This window comes from Canis lupus, chromosome 8 (genome assembly GCF_011100685.1).
Source record: "Canis lupus familiaris isolate Mischka breed German Shepherd chromosome 8, alternate assembly UU_Cfam_GSD_1.0, whole genome shotgun sequence".
In the NCBI taxonomy this organism is placed as follows: domain Eukaryota; kingdom Metazoa; phylum Chordata; class Mammalia; order Carnivora; family Canidae; genus Canis; species Canis lupus.
Genome location: NC_049229.1, coordinates 39,668,551 through 39,691,271, shown reverse-complemented (window position 1 = coordinate 39,691,271; position 22,721 = coordinate 39,668,551). Strand labels below are relative to the sequence as shown.

General features: G+C 42.0%; 1 protein-coding gene across 2 annotated transcripts in view; it reads right to left on the bottom strand.

Annotated features, from left to right (window-relative positions):
- Positions 1-22,721, bottom strand: part of FNTB (farnesyltransferase, CAAX box, beta) — a 64,621-nt gene that overhangs the window by 13,108 nt on the left and 28,792 nt on the right. The window contains exons 5-9 of one of the 2 annotated variants that reach the window (XM_038544949.1): positions 14,967-15,113; positions 14,783-14,866; positions 9,599-9,685; positions 3,250-3,379; positions 339-471 (exon numbers count right to left, since the gene is read on the bottom strand). In XM_038544949.1, the coding sequence (XP_038400877.1) occupies positions 339-471; positions 3,250-3,379; positions 9,599-9,685; positions 14,783-14,866; positions 14,967-15,113 (581 nt within the window). The remainder of the gene's footprint in view (positions 1-338; positions 472-3,249; positions 3,380-9,598; positions 9,686-14,782; positions 14,867-14,966; positions 15,114-22,721) is intronic. The other variant, XM_038544950.1, reaches the window with a different exon arrangement.

Here is a 22,721-nt window from a genome sequence, read left to right as displayed (position 1 = left end):
AGCAGCAACTGTAACTCGACTGAACCACTGGAATTAAATCTTGGTCTGCACATGCCCACCTGAGGCAGGAGGTTCCATACCAGGCACTCAAAATCCAGGACAGACAGGGCTCATCCCCACCCCTCCACAGAGCACTCTGGCTTCCTGACTTGGTTAGCAGCCACGGGAAATCGCCCGGTCCCTGCCAACAGCCCCAGGTTCACCTTGAGCACGCAGTGCGTGGTGCAGCAGGGGCAGGAGCCTCATCCTGCCAACAGGCCCCCCTCATCTTGAGCACTGCAGTGCATGGTGCAGCCCCATCCTGCCAACAGACCAGCCCCCCCGCCCCCTTGCCTCACCTTGAGCATGCAGTGCACGGTGCAGCAGGGGCAGGAGCCCCGCCTGCCAGAAGGAGTAGCAGCCGTCCACCAGCTTGTTGCAGCGGCCCTGAAATCCACCTTCGAAGCGCATCTGCCGGCTGGTCACCCATTGCTGAGAATGACAGAGACAAGGGAAAGGCAGCTAAGTTCCCATCTCTTGGCTTCTCGGCACATGGAGTCCCAGTGCATTGGCTGTTCCTTCCTTCCCCTCGCTTCCACAGACGCAGAGCAGAGCACTTGAGCTGGACCCTTTCGGGGAACCAGTGTTGATCTCTGCTCTGTGCCTAACAGACACCTAACCTCCTCTTCCCGGGTTTCAGGTAGGTTCTGGTGTTGACAGAATAAAGGGGCCAAGTTGGCCTGTCTCCCAATAAACAGGGCTTAACTAGGAAATATAAGGCCAGCCCACCAGTGTCCCCACTCAGGGAAGTTTATTAAAGGCAGATAAATGGAATTTTGTCTTACATCTCATCAGATGATCTCAAACTATTCCTGACTTTGACCTGACACCTGGAGAAATCCATCCAAGGTTTCTTAGCAAGTCACTTGCACGACTGGAAGCAGAAGCCATTATCCCAGCCACCAATGATGGCTCTGTCCAGCGGACGCTCTAGCCGCTCCCCTTCTCCAGGGGAACCTGGCTGGCTAACAGAAGAAAATCTTTCACTCTGACCCTGTAAAATGGCTCTTGATGTCCCTCAGCAGTCACCCACAATGCTGCCCTTCCCTGCTTATCTCCGAGTCTCCTAAACACACACTGCTACCAAGATCAAGATAGCTGTGGGTTTGGCCTCCAGGAATGAGCAGAACCAACTGGCTGAGAAGATAACACCATCTCCGTTTCCCTCCCGGGCAGTTCCAGCCACCAGCCATGGACTTTCAGAACTGAAAGGTACGGGGTAGGGCATCCCCCTGCCCCAGGTTCTTACTACACTGAGTTTCTGAAAAGAACCACCAAGGATCCTTTAAGGAATTGGGAGTCGGGGGGCAGCCTGCCTTTCAGTTAGCAGTTGTAGAGTTTAGATTATATCCCTGTTCAAGGCAACACTTACCTATAAGAGTAAAGTCCCAAACTCTGAGAAGAAACACATAAACACTAGACTGCAGGTGCAGGCACTAATATATCCCCAGTGAGTCTTCAATGAGCCAGTGCTTTAGGGATGACACCATTTAATGAAAGTAGGTGAAGCATCACTCAAGAAAAGAGAAAACAGGTACTACAGTGGGGAGTCCATTCTTCATATTTATTTACCTTACAGACTAAGGTTTGGGTCCCCTCCCTCCCAGACTAATAGTTTTTAAGTCAGACTAAATAATTTTCTCCAATGCCTAAGCCCATGGGTTTATTCAGTTTCCCTCGGCTACATGAATTCATAAAATCCTTCAGACATGGTCCTAGTTCTCCCAAAGCAAATGGAGGGGAGAGAGTGTTTTGGGTAAGAAGGATACTGGCATTTATTGAGCACCTACTATATGCCAGGCTGATTTATAGATGTTCTTTCCTTTTACCTTTGGAGTCCAGAGTGCTAACCTCTCCTTTAACCGTCAGAAAGCTATCGTCTATACTTTATAGAGAAGAAAAAAAATTGCAGCTAAAACAGACAAATTTCCTAAGTCATATAGCTAGGAAGTAGTAGAGACAGGGCTCAAGTCTAGAATACTGCCACCATAACTGAGGCTTCTGCTAATATATTCCTTATTTCTACCTGGGAAATGGGACTATTTCATGCCTTACTGGTGATCTTATTTTTATTTTTTTTAAGATTTTATTTATTTATTCATGAGAGACACACAGAGAGAGAGAGGCAGAGACACAGGCAGTGGGAGAAGCAGGCTCCATGCAGGGAGCCCAATGTGGAACTCCATCCTGGGACTTCAGGATCACGCCCTGGGCCAAAGGCAGGTGCTAAACTACTGAGCCACCCAGGGATCCCAGGTGACCTTATTTTGTAAGGTCTAACAAACTCCAAGTCTAGTGCACAAAGTTGGCCATTTCAACATGACCCTTCAAGGAAAGTATACTATAGGAGGCTTCCTAAGGATGAGGACAAAATACTGCTGGTTGTGTATCTACAGAGTATAAAACAGAAACTTTCTTGGAAGCTCATGATGGGTCTCATGACAGTTCCTATGATGAGAGATGACATCTGCACTTGGGGAGAGGAGATGAATTTCAATTGCAGCTGGTTTTCTTCCCAGAAGACGGTGGCACTGGGTGTGTGTATGTTCATACACTAGGCCTCTGATGATAACTTAAGTTGTAAATCAGTAATCGAGTGACTCCCTGGAGCTAACAGCTTTCTGAATTCACTTTCAATATTCATCAGGAACTTAGAGTCCAGAGAGAAATGCCTGCGCTACCTTCTCAATGCAACCACCCTACTCTGCCCAGCTCACTTAAATATAGTCACTAAATGTTCACATACTGTGGTTGGTAATAAAAGCTTGGCTTCAACAGGCCTGAGAGCCCTTGTCGTGATGTTTTCTCTTAGGAGATTCTTTCTAAGACACATGAGGGCTTCTAAAGAGACTGAAGCTGTAGTCTTGGAAGTAGGAAGAAGGTACTCTGGCTCATGCCAAATGTGTGAGGGACTAAAGAAGACTGTGGAGTTGGCCTAACATGTTACAGAGAGTTCAGAGCGGAAAGATGGAAAGGCAGGAAGAGCCAAGATCGAGAATAGGTTTACTACTCCCACTTTCTCAGAACAGTGCTGAGCACCCCAATTTATGTGCTGTGAAAAGCTTTACTAAAGGGCATTTAATTTGTGAGCTCAGGACAGGGACTCATGGGCCCTTCCCACAGCCAAATGGTCTCAAACCCTGTGAATCTGAGCAGTCACATCACCAAGGGCCCGGGGCCTGAGAGGCTAAGGGGGCAACAGACACTTACCAATAAGCTCTTCAAGTTCAAGTAACGCTCCTTCTTGAGGATGACCAGTGCAGCCAGACCACAGAAAGTGTAGCCACCATGGGCTTCCATCCCTGGCACCCCACCAATTCCACCTTCCCAATTCTGACACCTAGGAGGAGATTGAGAAGAGAAGATTGAGTGGTCTGTGTCAACCAATGAGCAGCCGGCTGGAGAGGTGGGCACAAGTGCAGAACCACCCTGGATGGCAGAAAATGAGTTTGCTCAGGTCACAACATGAACCATCACAACTAGGAATGAAAAGATGTCAGCTAATTAACTTTTGGAAATGTCTTTCCCTCCAAAAAAAAAAAAAAAAGGAGAGGGGCACTCATAAATAGTAGACTTATGTAACAAACATAGTACTTCAAATCTTCACTTTTAGGGAAAAAGTTACAAAATCATACGCACAGTAGGACAACCACAGGTTAGGTTAGAATAGCATTGAAAAATAATTGCTAATTGTAGTTATCTTTTAGGCAGGTCTATTGCTGATAGTTTTTACTTTTCTCTATTTTTTTAAAAAGATTTTATTTATTTATTCATGAGAGAGAGAGAGAGAGAGAGGCAGAAACACAGGCAGAGGGAGAAGCAGGATCCACGCAGGGAGCCTGATGTGGAACTCGATTCTGGGTCTCCAGGATCATGCCCTGGGCTGAAGGTGGTGCCAAACCGCTGGGCCACCAGGGCTGCCCACTTTTCTCTATTTTTTTTTTAACTTTTTTATTTATTTATGATAGGCACACAGTGAGAGAGAGAGAGAGAGAGAGAGAGGCAGAGACACAGGCAGAGGGAGAAGCAGGCTCCATGCACCAGGAGCCTGACGTGGGATTCGATCCCGGATATCCAGGACCGCGCCCTGGGCCAAAGGCAGGCGCCAAACCGCTGTGCCACCCAGGGATCCCGACTTTTCTCTATTTTTAAAAAGGTTCTATAATGAACATAAATACCCTTATTCCTATAAAAAATAAACTTATCTTTAAAATTATCACTTCCTATGTATTCAAATTACTAATTTATTATTTGAATAATAACTATTATGATTATTTGGGGTTATACTCTATATTAATCGTATATTCTCTAGTCATAAAAACACACCTAATCTTTGGACCAGCAATATAGGATCACTTCTAGGAATTATCCTACAAAAAAAGTAAAAATGTATTCAAATATCAGATTACAAGAACGTTTACTGCATTCTCACTTATAACAGTGAAATATTAGAAACAACTCAGGAGCTCAAGAGTCAGGGACTGGTTATATGTTATGGCATATTGTACAACAGAAAACTACTCATTTAAAATGATGCTATGAAATATATTTAAAGATGTTCCAAATATATTACTTTAAAAAGTTAGAAAGTGATAATGTACTATATAATTTTTCTGGAATTCTAGAAAGATATACACCAGAAGAGTGGTTGGTGGTAGATGATAAGTGGTTTGGATGTTCTTCTTTTTGCTTGCCTATAACAAATGGTTTATCTGTGAAATAAAGAAATTTCCTTTTTAGTATATTTTCATACAACAATGTAGGACTTTACTTCCAGTGATCTCCAAGTATGTATACGGAGTCGTACTCTGCAGGCGTGTCTGCCTCACGGTCTAGAGTACAGGTGCACAGGTGGATGAGCACTTGCTCCCAGAGTGGGGAGAACTTCCAGATGGAAGAGAAAAGCAGCAGTAAGACTGTCCGTCTTCCAGGCACCTTTCCCTAGAGGCCTGGCACCTTGGTAACTCACAGGCCTTTTTCAGGTCAGTCCCCGGGCCCAGGGACATCACAGTGCAGAGGGCCAAGTCACAAATTGGCAACCATTCCCTGCACAGACGCTTCAGCGCCTCTGTCTCAAGACCTTGCTGCCACCCAAGTGGGGAGTTTTCCTTCCTTCACATTCAGCAGCGTGGAACATAGGAATAGCTCAAGTGTGAAAAGCTTGATGAGTGAAGAACATGCCAGGGACCTCTTCACATTTTTCTTAGTCTTAACTTTTCTTAACTCATCTTTCAAGAAATTTTTTGAGTTAAAAAGAAACCCAGATAGTGTTAGAGAATAAATAATGAGAAGTTAATCTTCTGCCCACCCTAGTCCCCTCTCACCAGCAGTGACCACTGTCAGTTTCTATGCATCCGCCTTTCTCTACACACACACATACACACACACACACAAATGTGAATGCACGCAATTTACATTCCACCTTTCCTCCCTTTTATATGCATGGGAGCAATTTTAATAATTGTAAATTTAGTAAAATTATTTGGGAGGGACTTCCAGTTAAACCTAACAGATTGAGCACAAGAGCCCAGTAAAATGAAAAGAAAGGAATTTAAAAAGGGATAAATCTACAAGGGTAAAGAACATAGGAGAAGATATGAACACAGATAGGAGATAACGAAATTTCGAAAGCCAGTAAAGAGATAAGAAGTAACGGACTTAAGAGATTAGAGAAACCTACACCAGCCCCAGTTTCTCACCAGAAACTGAGCAGCAGGAGGCAACAGACAGCAAGATGATGTGCTCTGGTGGAAGGCCCAGGGTGAGAGCAGGAGGGAGGCACCACACTGAGCAGGGGACTATGTGAGAATCTATAATCTGAACACAAACACCACCACCACCCACCACCCACCACCCCTTTTCCTCCTAGTATTTCACAAAGCTGGCTACCAACTTCATACACCAACCAGGAATCTGGAAGATTCTCTCAAGGGAAGCTGATAAGCCCAAGGGAAAAACCCCATTGGGGTAAAAGGCTGAATCCTAGCCCACTCTGGCACACAAAACTCTCCATTAGCTTTTTAGCACTTGGCTCCTAAATACAAACACCAGACATTTTAGCAGTCTCTAATACAAAAGAGAGAGACCGGAACAGACACACAAAAAGAAGCTGGAGAAGCAGACTTTTTAGATAAAGTATTATATGAAATAAAAATATAAAATATGCCTGAAACAAGAAATAAAAAAGTATTTCTTTTATAAATGAGGATAAAATAAGCTCTGGAAAATTTAAAATAGGTTGCTGAAATAAAAACTCAACAGAAGGATTAGAAAATAAAAGGTAGGGGAATCTCCCAGAAGTACAAATAAGGACTATAAGAGTTAAAAAAAAAAAAAAAAAAAAAGGCAAAATAATTTGAAAAATCAGAAGACCACTCCTACTTATACAAGGTGATAAAAAGAGCAAACACAGAAAATAGAGGGAGAGAAGTTATCAAAGCAATAATAAAGATTCTTGGAACTAAAGTATACGCAATTCCAGATTGAAGACACCGCTGAGTACAAAAAAGAAAGAGAGAGAGAAAGAAAAGAAAAAAAAGAAAGAAAAAAAAATATATATATCCCTACCACGGTTCATCAGCATGAAGTTTCCAAACAGCAAGAATAAAGATTCCAAAAACTTCTAGGGAGGGGGATAAGGTGGGGCAGAGAAAAAGAGAAATAAAAACATACAATGGATTGGGAATACAATGGCATTGGGAGGCAGTGGTTACGATAATAGGTTTTGGCCATTTAAATTCCTTGCATTTCAGCTTAATATCAAATTCAGTATCCCACCATTTGACATGCAAGGAAACTATGGCATGGAGAAGTGAAATAACTGGTCCAAAGCTATTAAATGACAAAACTAAGATTCAAACCCAAGGAGTCAGAGTTCCATGTCTAGTAAGTGCCTAACAAACCAATCCTCCTCGGGATACTAGCCATACACTCTGGACAAAACACATGGAAACAACTTCCTAAGGGTTCAGTAGACTGAAAAAAAGGCAGGCAGATTTTAGCGAGTATTTAAAAGTTGGAGCAGACAACAGCAGGAGACGGTCTCTTCCCTCCCCCACCCTATATTTGTCTTCCCATTTTGCCCTGAGGATGGATGCCACCCAGTGGTGGCATAGGGGTCAGTGGAGGGCAGTTGAAACTAATAGAAAGCCCATCATTTTTCTGGTAAGACAGAAACTGAGGAGGAATACCAGAAAAAAGAGTCAGGGAAGGAAAACCCCAAATTCCGTGTTTAAACTTCACTGTGATGTCTCTGACTACTGATCACACATGCACTGGGCAAACCAAAAGCAGCTTCTGACCAATCAAAGAGCTGAACCACTGCTCAGTGCAGGTGCCTCAATCAGCAGTTTGGGTCTAATCAAGTTGATCGCTGCTAGACAAAGCTATCAACATTCTTTTTTTTTTTTAAGATTGATTGATTGATTGATTGATTTATTCATTCATTCATGAGACGCACACAGGGAGAGACAGAGACACAAGCAGAGGGAGAGGCAGGCTCCCTGTGGGGAGCCCGATGCAGGATCATGACCTGAGCCAAAGGCAGACGCTCAACTACTGAGCCACCCAGGCATCCCAAAGCTATCAATAACATTCTTTAGAGCAATCTAACAGAATCCAGTCTCTACACCATGACTCCACAATGTCTAAAATACAATCCAATAATTACTTGACATATGTAGGATCAGGAAAATGTGACATGCCAGACATGCCAACTCCAAGATACCCAGATGTGGAAATAACCATACAAGAATTTTAAAGCAGATATTATAACTATATATTTACCTCAGGGAAATGGAAAAAAATACACTTGTAATGATGGAAATCTTAACTGAGAAAACAGAAAGTATAAAAAAGAACTAAACCCAGGCAGGTTAGCTCAAAAGCCTATACTCTCAATCTCTGAACTATAGCTACCTTACTAGTGAGTATTACATACCAGGTCTTCAGTAAATGTTGGTTTTTATGATTATTACCAGCCTTTTTCACAATGACACTCAGAGCCAAAAGATAATGGAGGTATGCTAAAAAATTCTGAAGGAATACAGTTTATACAGTTTTCAATTTAGAAATCTCTAACCAAGTAAAATCTCAATCAAGTGTGAGACTAGAATATGTAATATGCACATTCTTAGAAATGTATCTCCTAAGTGCTCTCTTTTGGGATCTACTGGAGTATGTGTTTCATTAGAATGAGTAAATAAGCCAAGAAAAAGGAGGGCAGGGCCTTCAACAAAGGAGAGAAGTGAAGTGAATTTCAGGCTGAAAGGAAGCTTCTGGATGCCTGCTGGGCAGCAAGCTGAGAGCAATCTGTCCATACTGAAGCAGGAGGGCAGAGTGCTCCAGGAAGGAGAACTCAAAATACACACACACACACACACACACACACACACAAGAACTGATACATTACCTAAAGTGTTTCACTGTATTGAGAGTGATTTTACAGCTCTGGTAGAAAATTTGGGAATAAATTCATGATTTATATATTTTTAAAAAGAGGTAATGATTAACTCCAGGAAAATAAATATTATATAGGAAAGTAAATATGATCATAGTTTACCATCTGATTTATCTGTAAATTACATTTTCATAGTAATAAGTACTACTTGGTAAGAATAAAAATGTAACAAAAAAATACAGTTTGGATATCATTCCATAATAGGACATACAAATCTACTATACTTTTTTTTTAAATCCTGAGATACTTGAAGCATCTAGGGAAGTACAGCAAATAATTTATAGAGTGTACATGTATGTACCACCTAGCTTTAATTCAGTCATATACACTTCAGGTCTTTCTTTGATCTCAAAGAAAGGAACCATTACAGATACAGTTGAAGTCTCCTGTGGAGAAGGGTAGACGTCTCCTGATTTCATTTCCTCTGCTCTCCCCCAGGAAGTAACTACCATCCTGAATTTGGTGTTTATCCTTCCCATGCATGTTTTTATATTTCCACATGTGATTTTTCCCCCATAAATAATACAGAATTAGTGTACATGTTTTCAAATTTTAAGTGTGCTAATCTGCATGTTTTCACATCCTTTATTTTACCTCAGTGTTGTTTTTGAGATTTATCCATACTGATACATGTAGCTCTGGTTCACCCATTTTAACTGCTATTTTATTATACCTTAGCTTGCTTCTCCATCTTGTGCTTATGAACATTTAACGTGTTTCTGTGCTTACAAACAAGGCGTATGTTTGTCTCTTTCATGCATGTGGGTGAGCTTCTGTAGGAGTGGGATTATTGGGTCATTAGCAAGGGCATCTTTAAGGTATTACCAAATTGCTCTCCAAAGTGGTTAAATCCACTTTGATGCCCACAAGTACTGCTTGCCCAAGGTTTTGATCCTTGCCGATCTATACAATAATACAACACTGCACAAAGTTTGGAAAAAAGAAAACTTTTAACATATTTTTGAAACACACAATGCTACAACCCCAATCCATCTCTTGTAATTTTATATTCTCTTCCATTCCTTTTTCATTTTCTTTATTTTTTCGGAATCTTGACCACCTGCTTTCTAAGAGGCTGGGACATATCCCAGCACCTCTCACCTTGCTATCCATTCGGCAGTGCCCTCAAAGAGGTCTGGAGTGATGATGTTGGTCAGAGAAGCTACGGAGGCAGCACAGTATGCACTTCTGGAAGGGGTGGAAACAGAGGGAGACAGAGTTAAACTTTAAGGAAGACCTGATATAAGGTTCACTGAACTTCTCAGGCAGATTGCTCTCTGCCTGGTAAGCTGTAATCACCTCCTGTCCTCACTCCTGGCACATGGTCAGTCCTCCTGGGTCTCCAACTGAGAGGTTTGACATTCTATTTGGATAGAGTTGCTCACAGCGTGGCTTCAGTGAAAGAACATGACATTCTAGTCTCCCTACCTCCACATGGTCAAATCTACATCAGAGGAGATAACAACCATATCAATTCATATCCAAGGTGAATTTAGCTCTTCTTTCAAAGGCCAATAATGATTCCCAAACTTCCATGGTGTCATTCGGGTATTTCTGATATGTTCATTCACTCAGATGTCAGTAATATTTCAAACCCAGGATTTCTGTTTATGGCATGGACACATTATAGGTTAACTATATATTTTTTTTTTCTGCAACAGTCACTCCAACGCAGGGCTCTAGACCCTCATGTCTGCTTAATCCAGATGAGAGGGACAGGAATAGATAAGTCTACTCAGATACTTTCCTTAGGCCTTTAGAAGAAGAAAGGGCTTTGATTTCAAGCATCCCACCAGTACATGTATACACACACACACACACACATACACACACACTTAAATGAAAAAGAAAGAGAACATCTTTTTTTTTATTTTTTTAATGTTAGCCTACTTGATTTGGAATAATTCTTGCCATTCCATCCTGCCAGCCGTAATTCTTCTCAGGACACGTTTTATTTCAGCTTCTCCCTCTTTTATGTAATATATCTACAAACTGTGTTTTCTTTCCTTCTATGCCCCTTTCAAATATCCAGCATCTCAGCTCCATTTTACAATGAAGACAAAAACTGTCTGTTCTGATTCTGTTTACAAATCCTTTTTCTAAGGGCTCCTAAGGAATATAAAAGGGAGGAAAGAGAAGAGTCCAGTTTCCATATCTTTCAACATGGACATCATACTAAGCCAAACTTACAAGGTATTCCACAGAAATCTCTGCGGAAGCTGCAAGTGTTATTATCCTACCAGCCTTTTTTTTTTTTTTTTTAAGATTTTTTTTATTTATTTATGATAGTCACAGAGAGAGAGAGAGGGGCAGAGACACAGGCAGAGGGAGAAGCAGGCTCCATGCACCGGGAGCCTGACGTGGGATTCGATCCCGGGACTCCAGGATCGCGCCCTGGGCCAAAGGCAGGCGCCAAACCGCTGCGCCACCCAGGGATCCCCCTACCAGCCTTTTCATCAGCCTGCTCACACTGGCCAAGGCACAGCAGAGGCTGAGTTAGTCCAGCAGGCATCAGAAGCATGCAAGAGGCCTACATGCCAAACATTATCATCAACCACAAGCTAACTTCAGAGGTCTGATCTAATTTCTTTCAGGTTTTGAGCCTCTCATAGGGGTTCCACAGTATTTGCTCTTGAACCTTAATGTAACCTCTGAGGTAGGGAGGCAGCCAACAATGTAGCCTGCCTCTCCCTAATGGGAGAACTGAGACATCATGCCAGAAGCCTCAAGTCCTAGATCTCACACGGAAATGGGGAGGGAACAAAACACACCTTTTTCATGCAGTTTCTTCCTCTCTCTATCCATCTACTCATCACATCTCTCAAATCTGTTCACTACTCTCCATTGTCTCTGCTGTCCCCCAAATCCAAGTCACTATTACCAGGATCAACTTCCTGACTGGTCTTCCTCCCTTCAGCCCTGAAACCAGAGGACTTTTACTATAACATGCCAATCTATTACTACCACTGGAGAAGTTCTAATAAAAATACAAATCAGACCACATCACTATCTACTTAAAACTGGTCCGTGGCCTCCCACTGCTCTTAAACTCCCTACTTCTTAAGGAGATTTCAGGACCCCTCAAGTCTGGTCCCAGACTGTCCTTCCAGCTTCACTTCTACTGCCTATGAGGCCCTCTATACTTCAGCAACACGAAACTGCTTTCTTGGACATACTCTACACCCTGTCACCTCAACTTTAGCAAATGCTGGCTCTCTGTCTAGCCCCCTACCCTCACAGAACGCTCCAGGTTATACAATCTAGATTAGGAGGTCAGTAATAAATAATTACTGCTTTCCTGAGAACTGAGAAAGAATGGCACTTGCCAGGAATTCACTGCAATCTGATCACTGGCAGCACGCCGGTGCCATAAACCCTTGAACAAACTTATCCCGGAAACAATTAGGAATTGTGACAGACAGGAAAGATCGAGAGACCACTCTGTCTAACTCAGAATGAGACATACTAGCCTCCAGCTGCCCGAATGTAACCCCCCCCATTCCTCGCCCCCCCCCCCGCCCCCCATCACTGCTGCTTCTCTCCTGGTCAAACCCACTCAACAAGCACTCTGGAGTCCTGGCTGACACTTTCAGGCAAAGGACAATGAAATACCAAGCAAGAAATGATGGAATTGGGATACTTGAAATCAGGCAAAGCAAGTAAGTGTTAGTGTCTCTGATCCTATGCAAATAAAAAGCATGGCTAGAATGGAGCACATTACCAGAGGAGCTTAGGTACAGGTAACATGGCTGCAGGACTCTTTGGTGGAACAGATACATTTTACTAGAGAAGTTTTCTAGCATTTGTCTAGCAGATATAAATAAGACCACAGGGGGAAAAAAAAACTCGCGCTGGAACTAATAAGTTAGAGAATAATCACATCTGAAAAAGGTATGTGATACAATGCTAAAACAATCTGGCTTTTGCCTACTAATGTCAAAAGTTTTTAAAAGCTAATTTTTGAGATTGTGCATATTCAGTTGGACTATCTTAGAACAGAAATGAAAATATAGTGCCTGTGGGGGGTGGGGGACACTTTTAACTTTTTCCTTAAGAAAGGTCAACACAATACTGCTTTTCTTCATTAGTTATATTGGTTTTGCTGGCATTTACAGGGTTAAAAATGAGACAACAGGCCCCAAATGGAGTCACTTATGCTAAGCCCCACCTCACCAAACTGATACTTAATCACAGTTTCAGCTCCCTAGAAATGAAATCTTAAACCAGTTAATCAGGAATCACCTGATCAGCACTGGTTAGGTCATGTGCCTGCTAGAATCCGGCTGCACCCTAAAGGAAAGTAACCTTGCAATAACTGACCCACTTGGTTTGCTGAGTATAACTTCCTTGCTCCGGCTCCTTTCTGCCTACAAAAGTCTCTTCATTTTGTGTAGCTCCTGGGAGTACCTTTCTATCTCCTGGGTTAGATGCTGCTGATTTGAACAGATTTTTGCTCAAACTCTTACATTTGTAAAATTTGCCTCAGTTTACATTTTAACAATGTAGCAGATTGTTAAAATTTTAAGAGATATTGGGATATTATGATATAATAAAAATACATATGTGGTTTTCTCCCAGATTCCTGGTACAGGGCTCCTAAAATCCTTGGAATGGGATGAGCACTGGGTGTTATACTATATGTTGGCAAATTGAATTTAAATTAAAAAAAATGAATATTCAGGCACAATGCATGCAATATAATCAAATAAAATATGAACTACCAAAAAAAAAAAAAAAAAAAAACCACCCTTGGAATTTCCTGAGTGACTGGGTGATAGGAGAGTCTTTAGTTATTCAGAACAAGCCCAGGTCAAGCACACCTGCATTATGCTAATGAGCTGACTCCTGGAGGATGGGCTGCTTGCTGAAGGGATGGACCACATGATTAGAGGGTTGGAACTTCTAGACCCACTCTCCTGAGGGGAGAGGCTGCAGAATGACTGAATTACCAATGGCCAGTGATTTCATCAATCATGACTCTACAACACAACTTCCAGAAAAACCCTAAGTGAATGGATCTGGGGAGCTTCCGGGTTGGTGAATGTATCCATGTGTCAGCCAGGAGGGTGGCATACTCCAACTTCTAGGGATAGAAATTCCTGTGCTCTGGCCCCTTCCAACCTCGCCCTACATACCTCTTCATCTGGCTGTTTATTTGTGTCCTTTATAATATCCTTTGCAATAAACCAAAAAGTAAAGTGTTTCCCTGAGTCCTGTAAGCCATCCTACCAGGTTGCTGAACCTGAAGAGGGGTCATGGGAACCTCTGATTTGCAGCCGAGTCAGACAGAAGTGTGAGTAACATGGGGACACACATCTTGTGACTAGCATCTGAAATGGGGGTGATCCTGTGGGACTGAGCCCCTAACCTGTGGAATCTGAGCTAAACCTGGTTAGCTGGCATCAAAATTATTTAACAGGAGAAAAAAAAACACATACATTTGGTACTGGAAGTGTTATAAGAAACCATTTTTCCAATGGGTAACAGGTTTTTGGTTTGAATAGACACATTATGTTTTCTTCTCCCCCCTTACTTTCAAACCAATGGTTAGGCCAGAAAATTAATCAACTTATATAGAAGCTAAACACATTTACAAATAAGGCAGTAAGATGGCTTTGCTAAAGAAAGCTCAAAAAACCATACTTTTGTAATTAAATACTAAGAAGTTAGTATAAAATCTCAATGATGGGCCACCTTTGAGAAATGACTTAGTGACTCCCCATATGCTTTAGTAATCTCCTGCCAGATGAGCGAGCTACTTACTAGGTACATCAGATAATTTTAGAGTAAAATAGTAATTTTGAGCCAACTGGTCTTATTGAAACTCTATTTCCCTGCACTCTACTGGCCCCCATGGGTTTTTGCACCTCCCAAAAAATTCTCATAGAGGTGATAGACATTCTCACAGTTTCATCAAATTCATTCAGAAAATATTTAGGAGGTCTCTACTGGGCTTCCTTCTCCTTGCCTATCCCAGAGAGATAAAAAGCTCTATCCCACTATATAGTTATAATATGTTATGTCATTTTATACCAACCAAATAAATTTTTGATTTTTAAAATAAAAGCATGTGATTTTGTTCTTGTCTTATATTTTGACATTTACATAGAAGTGACAGTGCCACCTAAAGACATCTGTATCATGTTTACCATGATTATGGACTGTATCACTGAAAGTCATTCTATGTCAGCAGATTCTCTATGTTGTTTCTTGGGTTTGGCATCTCCGATGGCAGATAAGCTCTAGAATCTACTGATGCAGCAGCCTGAGAAAAACCCCACTCACCTCACATCCACCTCACCTCCAACGTGCATGAGAAAAGAGCCATCAGGTTGCTTCAAAGAGTACAAATACTGAAGAAGCTTCTCTCTGAGAAACAAATAGGCGAGAGGCAGGAGACAGCAATGGTCAGTTCAGTGTCAGCAGGCAGGGCCCTCCGGGTGTCTGGCACTGCTGGCTTTGGCTGTACCTGTTGATGACGCCATAGGCCTCCTCGGTGCCAATGATGCACAAGGCATTGACTGCTGCATATGTGGGTGCAAGGTGCGGGTACTGGCCAGGGCCCCCTCCAAAGCCACCTTCTGGACTTTGACACAGCTCCAGGAACTGACACACACTAGGTACACAGCCAAAGGGAAAACCCAAGTCAGAGAGTATTCACTTAAAAACAACAACTCTCACCAGAGTCCATGACTTTACCCCAAAGGGGGAAAAAACCCTCTCCCACCTACTGAACATATATTGAATATAATTAACCTCTGGAAAGGGCCTCTCTACCTTGCTATTCTGAATGCCTTTCTTTCTGGGTTTTGCATTTAAGGACTCACCTAGCTGTGAAGCAAGGAGCAGACCACCAGGCTGATACAAAGAGCCTTTCATAGAACTGGAAATAATAAGTCTCATGCTTCTTAGTCAAATCTTTCCCATACTCTTCACTTGGCTTGCCATCCTGGGTCTGTGGAACCAGTCCCTTCGCCCTGCCTCTGAGGTCCCTAAATTGAATTCTGCCTAAACTGTGGTGGTGCCCAAATATTGTCCACGCCAACTACCCTGGTCGACAGCCACCACCTCGGCCTACCCAGAACACTTAAAAAGATGTCTTCTTGCTCCCAGGGGCTTCTGACTTTTATTCTTACCACCAGCAAGAAACAAGCTGTAATGGAGTCTGCCTCCATGGTTAGGAGAACAAAAGAAATGGAATTCTATCATGCTCACCTCAATTGTGGCCAACTTAAGCAATGCTGACTCATATCACAAAAATGAATCCCAGCCTACAGGCTTTTGGAGAATTTTTTCACACCAATCCATAGAGGCTCCAGTTCCCTCACTGATGGAAAACGTTCATTGAGGGTTTGCCTCCAAGCATGGCATCTGGTTGCCTAGAGGCAACATCCTTGCCTGAGGTCAAACCCAGGGAGCCCCTAGTTATCCAAGGTCCTCTAAAGTTCACCGGGAAGGGGTACCCCAGGAAAGTCCTGGTAATCGAGCTCTTTCCCCACAACTCAGTCAGGATCACAGGCTTCCTATTCGGACAAGCTTCCATTTAAGAGAACAAGCTGCAAATCTCTGCCCTAGTGCTCGGGCAGCCTTCTTTCCCTGGACTCTTTGATCTCATTCTTTCTTATCTACTGCTGCCACATAGAGACCACATAGAGTCTAGTTCATCCCCATGGGGGCACAAGTTTATTACTGCTTTTCTGTATCATATCTGATGACTTTTGATTTCAGACCTTCCATTATCTGTCAGGGACAGCAAGAGAAAATGCTGCTGATTCACTACTAGAGCTCTGAAGTCTTCACAGGTTAAAAAAAAAAAAATACACACTCCCTTAAATCTGCACCTCAGATTTTACTGTAGGAAACAGGAGGAAGTTGATCCTCTGAAGTTGGATCATCAGAGGAGGAAGACAGTTCTCTGGCTTTTTTGTAGTAGCAATTTTCACAGAGAAAATAAGTTTGTTCCTAACGTATTTTCCAAACCTTCATCAATTCATATCCTATTTCCTGGAAACAAATAGCTAATAAATTCACATCCTGACAAAGCTGGCTGTACTAGCATACAAAACAAAAGGTTTTAGTTGATATAAAACTTAACAGTACATTAAAAAAAAAAAAAAAACGAAAAGAAAAAGAGTCACCTAGTCATCCATTCATTCTCTTTCCCAACTCCCAAGATAGAATCCTGCCAAATCCAACACCCTGATCCTGTAGCCTAATGTCCAATGATCTGGGATCTGAATGTACCAGACACCTTTAAATCATCCCTCCATGCCAACCTCCCTCAGCTGACATGCAGCATCTGACTGGCCACGGGGCTACATTAGGGGGCAGGGTTGGGCTTTTCTGGACTCTCAGATGTTCCCATATAACAGAACATTCTGCTCCAGAGGCTTTCCAACTCACACCTTAAGGACCTGGCAAATTGACCGTGAAGCTACCAACTGTCATTAGCAGAGTTCTTAGCAACTATGAAAACCAAAATGTGATTGAGACTTCTATCTATAGAAGGGGGGAGGAAAAATTTATCTTAGAGACCAGAAATTCACCAACCTAGTTAAAAAAAAAATCACAAGCAGGAAACATGATGCAAACACCAAGAGCAACAGACTCTATGAAGAACAGGTATTCATGCATCATTCATTTAGTCCTATGACAGAAAAAGCTAGTAACCTGTTTTCTTTCAAGTCAGCAAGGCATTTCATTCTAGCTAATGTGACAATTACCAACAAAGTGGGAAACTATCTTTAAGATCAGGGATTGTTTTTTTAAGATTTTATTTATTTTTTCATGAAAGACACACAGAGGGAGGCAGAGACACAGGCAGAGGGAGAAGCAGGCTCCATGCAGGGAGCCCGAGGTGGGACTCAGTCCCACGTCTCCAGGACCACGACTTGGACTGAGGGCGGCGCCAAACCGCCACCCATGCTGCCCCCAAGATCAGGGATTTTCTTCCTTCCTTCCTTCCTTTCCTTCCTTTCCTTCCTTCCTTCCTCCCTCCCTCCCTCCCTCTGTCCCTCCCTCCCTCCTTCTCTTTCTCTTTCTCTTTTTCTTTTCTCTTTTCTTTTTTCTTTCTTTCTTTCTTTCTTTCTTTCTTTCTTTCTTTCTTTCTTTCTTTCTCTTTTCTTCCTTCCTTCCTTCCTTGCTTCCTTCTTTTCTTTTTCTTTTTTTTTTTTTTTTAAGATCAGGGATTTTCAAACCCAACATGTGTATACCACAATCACTGGAGAGTGAGTAAACAGAGACAAGCCTGGGCCTCCATATTTTTACCAAATTCCCAAATGAAGTGACTATACACAAAATCTAAGAATCACAGGCCTTAGCTGAGCAATTAGAATCATTTGGGGTATGTTTTTTAAAAAATTCAAAGCCCAGGCCATACTTAATACCAATGAAATCAGAATCACTGAGGGTGGGACCCAAGTGGCCATGTTTTTTTTTTTAATTCCCATGTGGCTCCAATCAATGTACTGCCAAATATCAGTGCCTCTCAAACTTGAGTGCACATGGAAATCACCCGAGAACCTTGTTAAACTGCAGCTCTGACTCAGAAGAGCTAGGTGGGCTTGAGAGTCTGCTCTTTCAGCAAACTCCAGCGGGCAGTAATGCCACTAGTCTGGGGAACCACATTTTGGGTAGCAATGCGAAAGATCTGTACTGTCCAATAGGCAGTGACTAGCCACATGAGGCCATTTAAATTTTAAATTGAATTAATTAAATTAAGTTAAATTAATTTAAAATTTAGCTCTTTGGTCACACAAGCCATGCTGCAACTGTTCAATAGCTACACACCCCCAGTGGCTACCACAAAATAGAGAACATTTCCATCATTGTGGAAAATTCTATCAAACATCAACACTGTGATTCAAATTAAAAAGTCTATGAGAAGGGGGCACCAGGGTGGCTCAGTGGTTGAGTGTCTGCCTTTGGCTCAGGGCATGATCTCAGGGTCCTGGGATCGAGTGCCACATCAGGCTCCCAAGAGGGAGCCTGCTTCTCCCTTTGCCTATGTTTCTGCCTTTCTCTCTGTCTCTCATGAATAAATAAGTAAAGTCTTAAAAAAAAAAAAGTATGTGAGACCTGTGAGAAGATCAAGTTCAAAGCAAGAGTATCAAGGATTTACTGTCAGCCTCATAAGGGGTTTATTCAGACTTTGAGGTGATGGTTGAAGAATGACCTAAAGTGCTTGATTCTAGGTATCGCTGTCACCAACTTGGACGAAGTATGCTAAAGCATGTACAGTGAACAAATAATTCCAAAGGAGCAGAGAAACACCTCCAAGATGAGAATTAAAGTCCAGAAGAACAAAACAAATCAGAAGCACATAAGAATAAAACAAATGGAACAGGGACAAGTAACAAATAATATACTTAGCCATGGTAGGAGTGGGGATGAATAAAGCATATAAATTTACCAAGGGAAAGGGCTAGGAATTTAAGAGAAAAAGGACCAGCGGTAGGGCCCATGAGTTATGAATTAAAATGACAACACTTGCTAAGAGCACCACAAACATAGTGCTGGGGGCGCCTGCATGGCTCTGTTGGTAAAGCATCTGCCTTCGGCTCAGGTCATGATCTCAGGGTCCTGGGATCGAGTTCTGCATCAGGCTCCCTGCTCAGCAAGAAATCTACTCTCTCTCTCTCTCTCTCTCTATACCCCTGTACCTCACTCATGCTCTTTTTCACTCACTCTCTTTCTCGAATAAATAAATAAAATCTAAGTAAATGAATGAATGAATGAATGAATGAAACACAATGGTGATCATAACCATATCTGGCTCAAGCCTCCATTTTCCAACTCAAAGGAGGTTTAGGTGAGAGTCATAAAAATGACTAAATATTAAAAATATTAAATGGCTTAATATTACAGGCAAACACTGTGAGGAAACTACGCAGCAAAATACACCAAGTGTACAAAAGGTAATTGCACAAACCTTCTAGTAGAGAAATGAACAGCGAAGCTGAAGCAGCAGCAGAATTCAGGTGAGAGCTAAGGAAACCTTCAGTACCAGAACAGCTTACCAGGGACAGACTGCTGGCCTAGAGTAAGTTACAAATATGACAGCTTTGGAAATCGGAACAGTCATCCTTGAGCAGGATGGCTTGGAAGGTGAGGCCGATACAAGATGGATGCATGGGCATCAGGCTTCCTCTAGGACTACGTCTTTTGAATTTCACACCAGAAAACAACTTGGGCTTAGTCTGAGGGAGAGTCAAACTTTCCTAGCAGAGTACAGCAGGGTTTGGGTGAATGACAGGCAGGCCTTGCCCCCATTCCAGGAGGCCCTGGCAACCTGGAGAATCTGATACATCGTGTGGCTTCATCAAGTGCGGTCAGCCTCTGGATGCTGCTGTTCTGGAACTATGGTCAAGTCTGAAGTTGGTCATTTTAGAGCAGGGCTTCTCCACCTTGGCACTACTGACATTTTGGGCTGCACAGCTGTTCATTGGTGGAACCGTCGTCCTATGGAGGATATCCGGCAGCACCCCTGACCTCTATACCCCACTAGCCACCAGCAGTGCCTCGCCAAAAAACACAAAGCACCACCTAAGGTATCTTCACAGAAAGGTAAGGAACCAGCCATAGTATGTTTAAAAATTAAAACGAAAAATATTTAAAGGGCTATTCAGGAGATCAGCTGTTAATAACCTTTTGAAAGGGAAATAGTAAAACACTGACACTTTGATGAAAATTTAAATTTAGTATTTGGAAAAAGTGTATAAGCAGAAAAGTCCTACAATAATTAAAGACAATGTTTAGATCTTACAGAATCTGAAAAACCTAACTTTAACAGTGCAGTGGTCTCCCTGTGATTTCACTTCACTCTGTGTGTTATATACATTCAAGTAATTTTCAATAACAAAAGTATGGGATTCTCATTAAAGGATGCTTCCTTCCATGCTAAAATCATCAACAAATGAACTCAGTCCGGTCCCAAAATATTAATTTATTTCAGGTAAACAATTTGTGGATGCAGGCTCTCAAGAGTGGCAAACTAAAGTCCTACCTATAAATATATTGTTCTTGAAAGGCCTGAGACCAGCAGTTAAAATCTGGCTTTGCTGGCTGCAGTAGGCAGTCACAGTAGCTGAAAAAGTGATTCTGTCCACTAGAGGGAACTCAGCTTGCCATACTGTTCCCTAAACAAATAGAAGCACAACACTGAACAAAATAACAAAGAGAAACGTGTGTCGTGTGTGTGTGTGTGTGTGTGTGTGTGTGTGTGTGTGTGTCCTGCACTAGGTGGTAGGTGGGGAAAGAAAAGGACAGGAAAACAATAATACTGGAGGGGCACCTGGTTAAGCATCTGCCTTCGGCTCAAGCCATGATCCTGGGGTTCTGGGATGGAGCCTTGCATTGGGCTCCCTGCTCAGCGGGGATCCCGCTCCCTGCTCCCCTTCTCCCTCTACCTTCCTACTTGTGCTGGGTGTGTGTCTCTCATAAATAAATAAATAAATAAATAAATAAATAAATAAATAAATAAATAAATAAATAAATAAATCTCTAAAAATAATAATAATACTTGAGAGCTAAACTCTGCCTTTTAATAGCTGTATGAAGAAGGGAACACAAACCTGATGACATTTTCAAAGCATTTTTTCTCTGTGCAAAATAAAAAGGCAATATCCTATATCAGATTGTCTTTAAAAAGCCCCCTGTAAAGTTTTTCTTACAGAAGTCATTAAGATTTCTCTGTATCTTACTAAAAATAGTTTATTTCCTCATATGTCAGAGTTACTAAGCTCATTGATAACAGACATTATCTGTACCTAGAATAAACTGTCAGCTAGGCACAAAACAAAATTCATTATTGGAAAGTCTAAGTAATTCTTTAAAAGTTTCCTTAATCAGAAGAACCACAAGGAAAGATTTTAAGGCAGCTGGGAAGCAGAAATTCTCATTCACTATCACGTGGTTCTTGAAATTAGAACAAACTAGCTTTTTAGGTTTAAAATATTCTTTTAATTACAAAACAATTAAATAAATAAAATTTTAGAACATGCAAATAGGCTTAGGGGGGAAAAAAAATCACCTTTAACCCTGCCATCCAGAAGTATGAAGCATGTATGTATCTTTCTGGTTTTCGCTATGCACGTAACCAGCTATATTTTAATCTATAGAAGTTGAATCTTTTTTTTTTTTTAAGATTTTATTTATTCATGAGAGACACAGAGGCAGAGACACAGGCAGAGGGAGAAGCAGGCTCCTCGTAGGGAGCCCGATGCGGAACTCAATCCCAGGACCCCAGGATCACAACCTGAGCTAAAGGCAGACACCCAACCACTGAGCCACCCAGGTGTCCCTAGAAGTTGAATCCTTTTAACTACCTTTTCTCACTTAAATCATGAACATCTTTCTAGATAAATGTATTCATTTTTAAAAAGACATTATTTATTTATTTATTTGAGAGAAAGAGAGAGCATGAGCAGAGAAGAGGGACAGGAAGAGGGAGACCCCAGACCCCAGATCATGACCTGAACCAAAGGCAGATGCTTAACTAATGGAGCCACTCAGGTGCCTCGTGTGCATTTTTATCAACAAATACATAGTTCATAGGTGTACATTTTTATTAAAGTATAATTGATATATACCATTGTATACTTTCAGGTGTACAACACAGTGATTTGCTATTTGTATATACTACAAAATGTTCACTGCAAGGAAGTTAATATCTGTTAACTTAAATTTTTAAATGGCTGCAGAGTATTTCACTATATGTACTGCACCATATTTTAATTAAGCTTCAAACACACTTTAACACATTCTTACTGTGGATATTTAGGGTGTGTCCAGGTATTCACTGTGAAAGCCCTTTAATGGGGTCCTCCTCCTATCTGATGTTGCCACGAGAGCTACTCTGACATTCCCTCAGCAAACCCTTACCTATGCAACAACCTAGAAAACACTCAAAATTTATGCTGACCCAAGTGTGACTGAGGTCTTCCTCTTCAGGAACTACAACCCCCTCCGGGGCACACCTATACTTCCCTGTCTGAATCCTCCATTTCTCTTTTTCTTCTCTCATCTCCGACTTTCCCATTCTCCCCAGTGTACATCCTAATCGTGTATGTGTGGGGGAGAAACTTCCCAAACAATCCACAACCCCCAACTGGTATTTCAAAAACACATGGGCCTTTGACAATTAAATTCCTGTTATTGCAGAAACTGTGTCCAATTCTACTTCCAGAGCTAGAAGCAACTAGGCTTGCAGCAGCAGCATCATGAG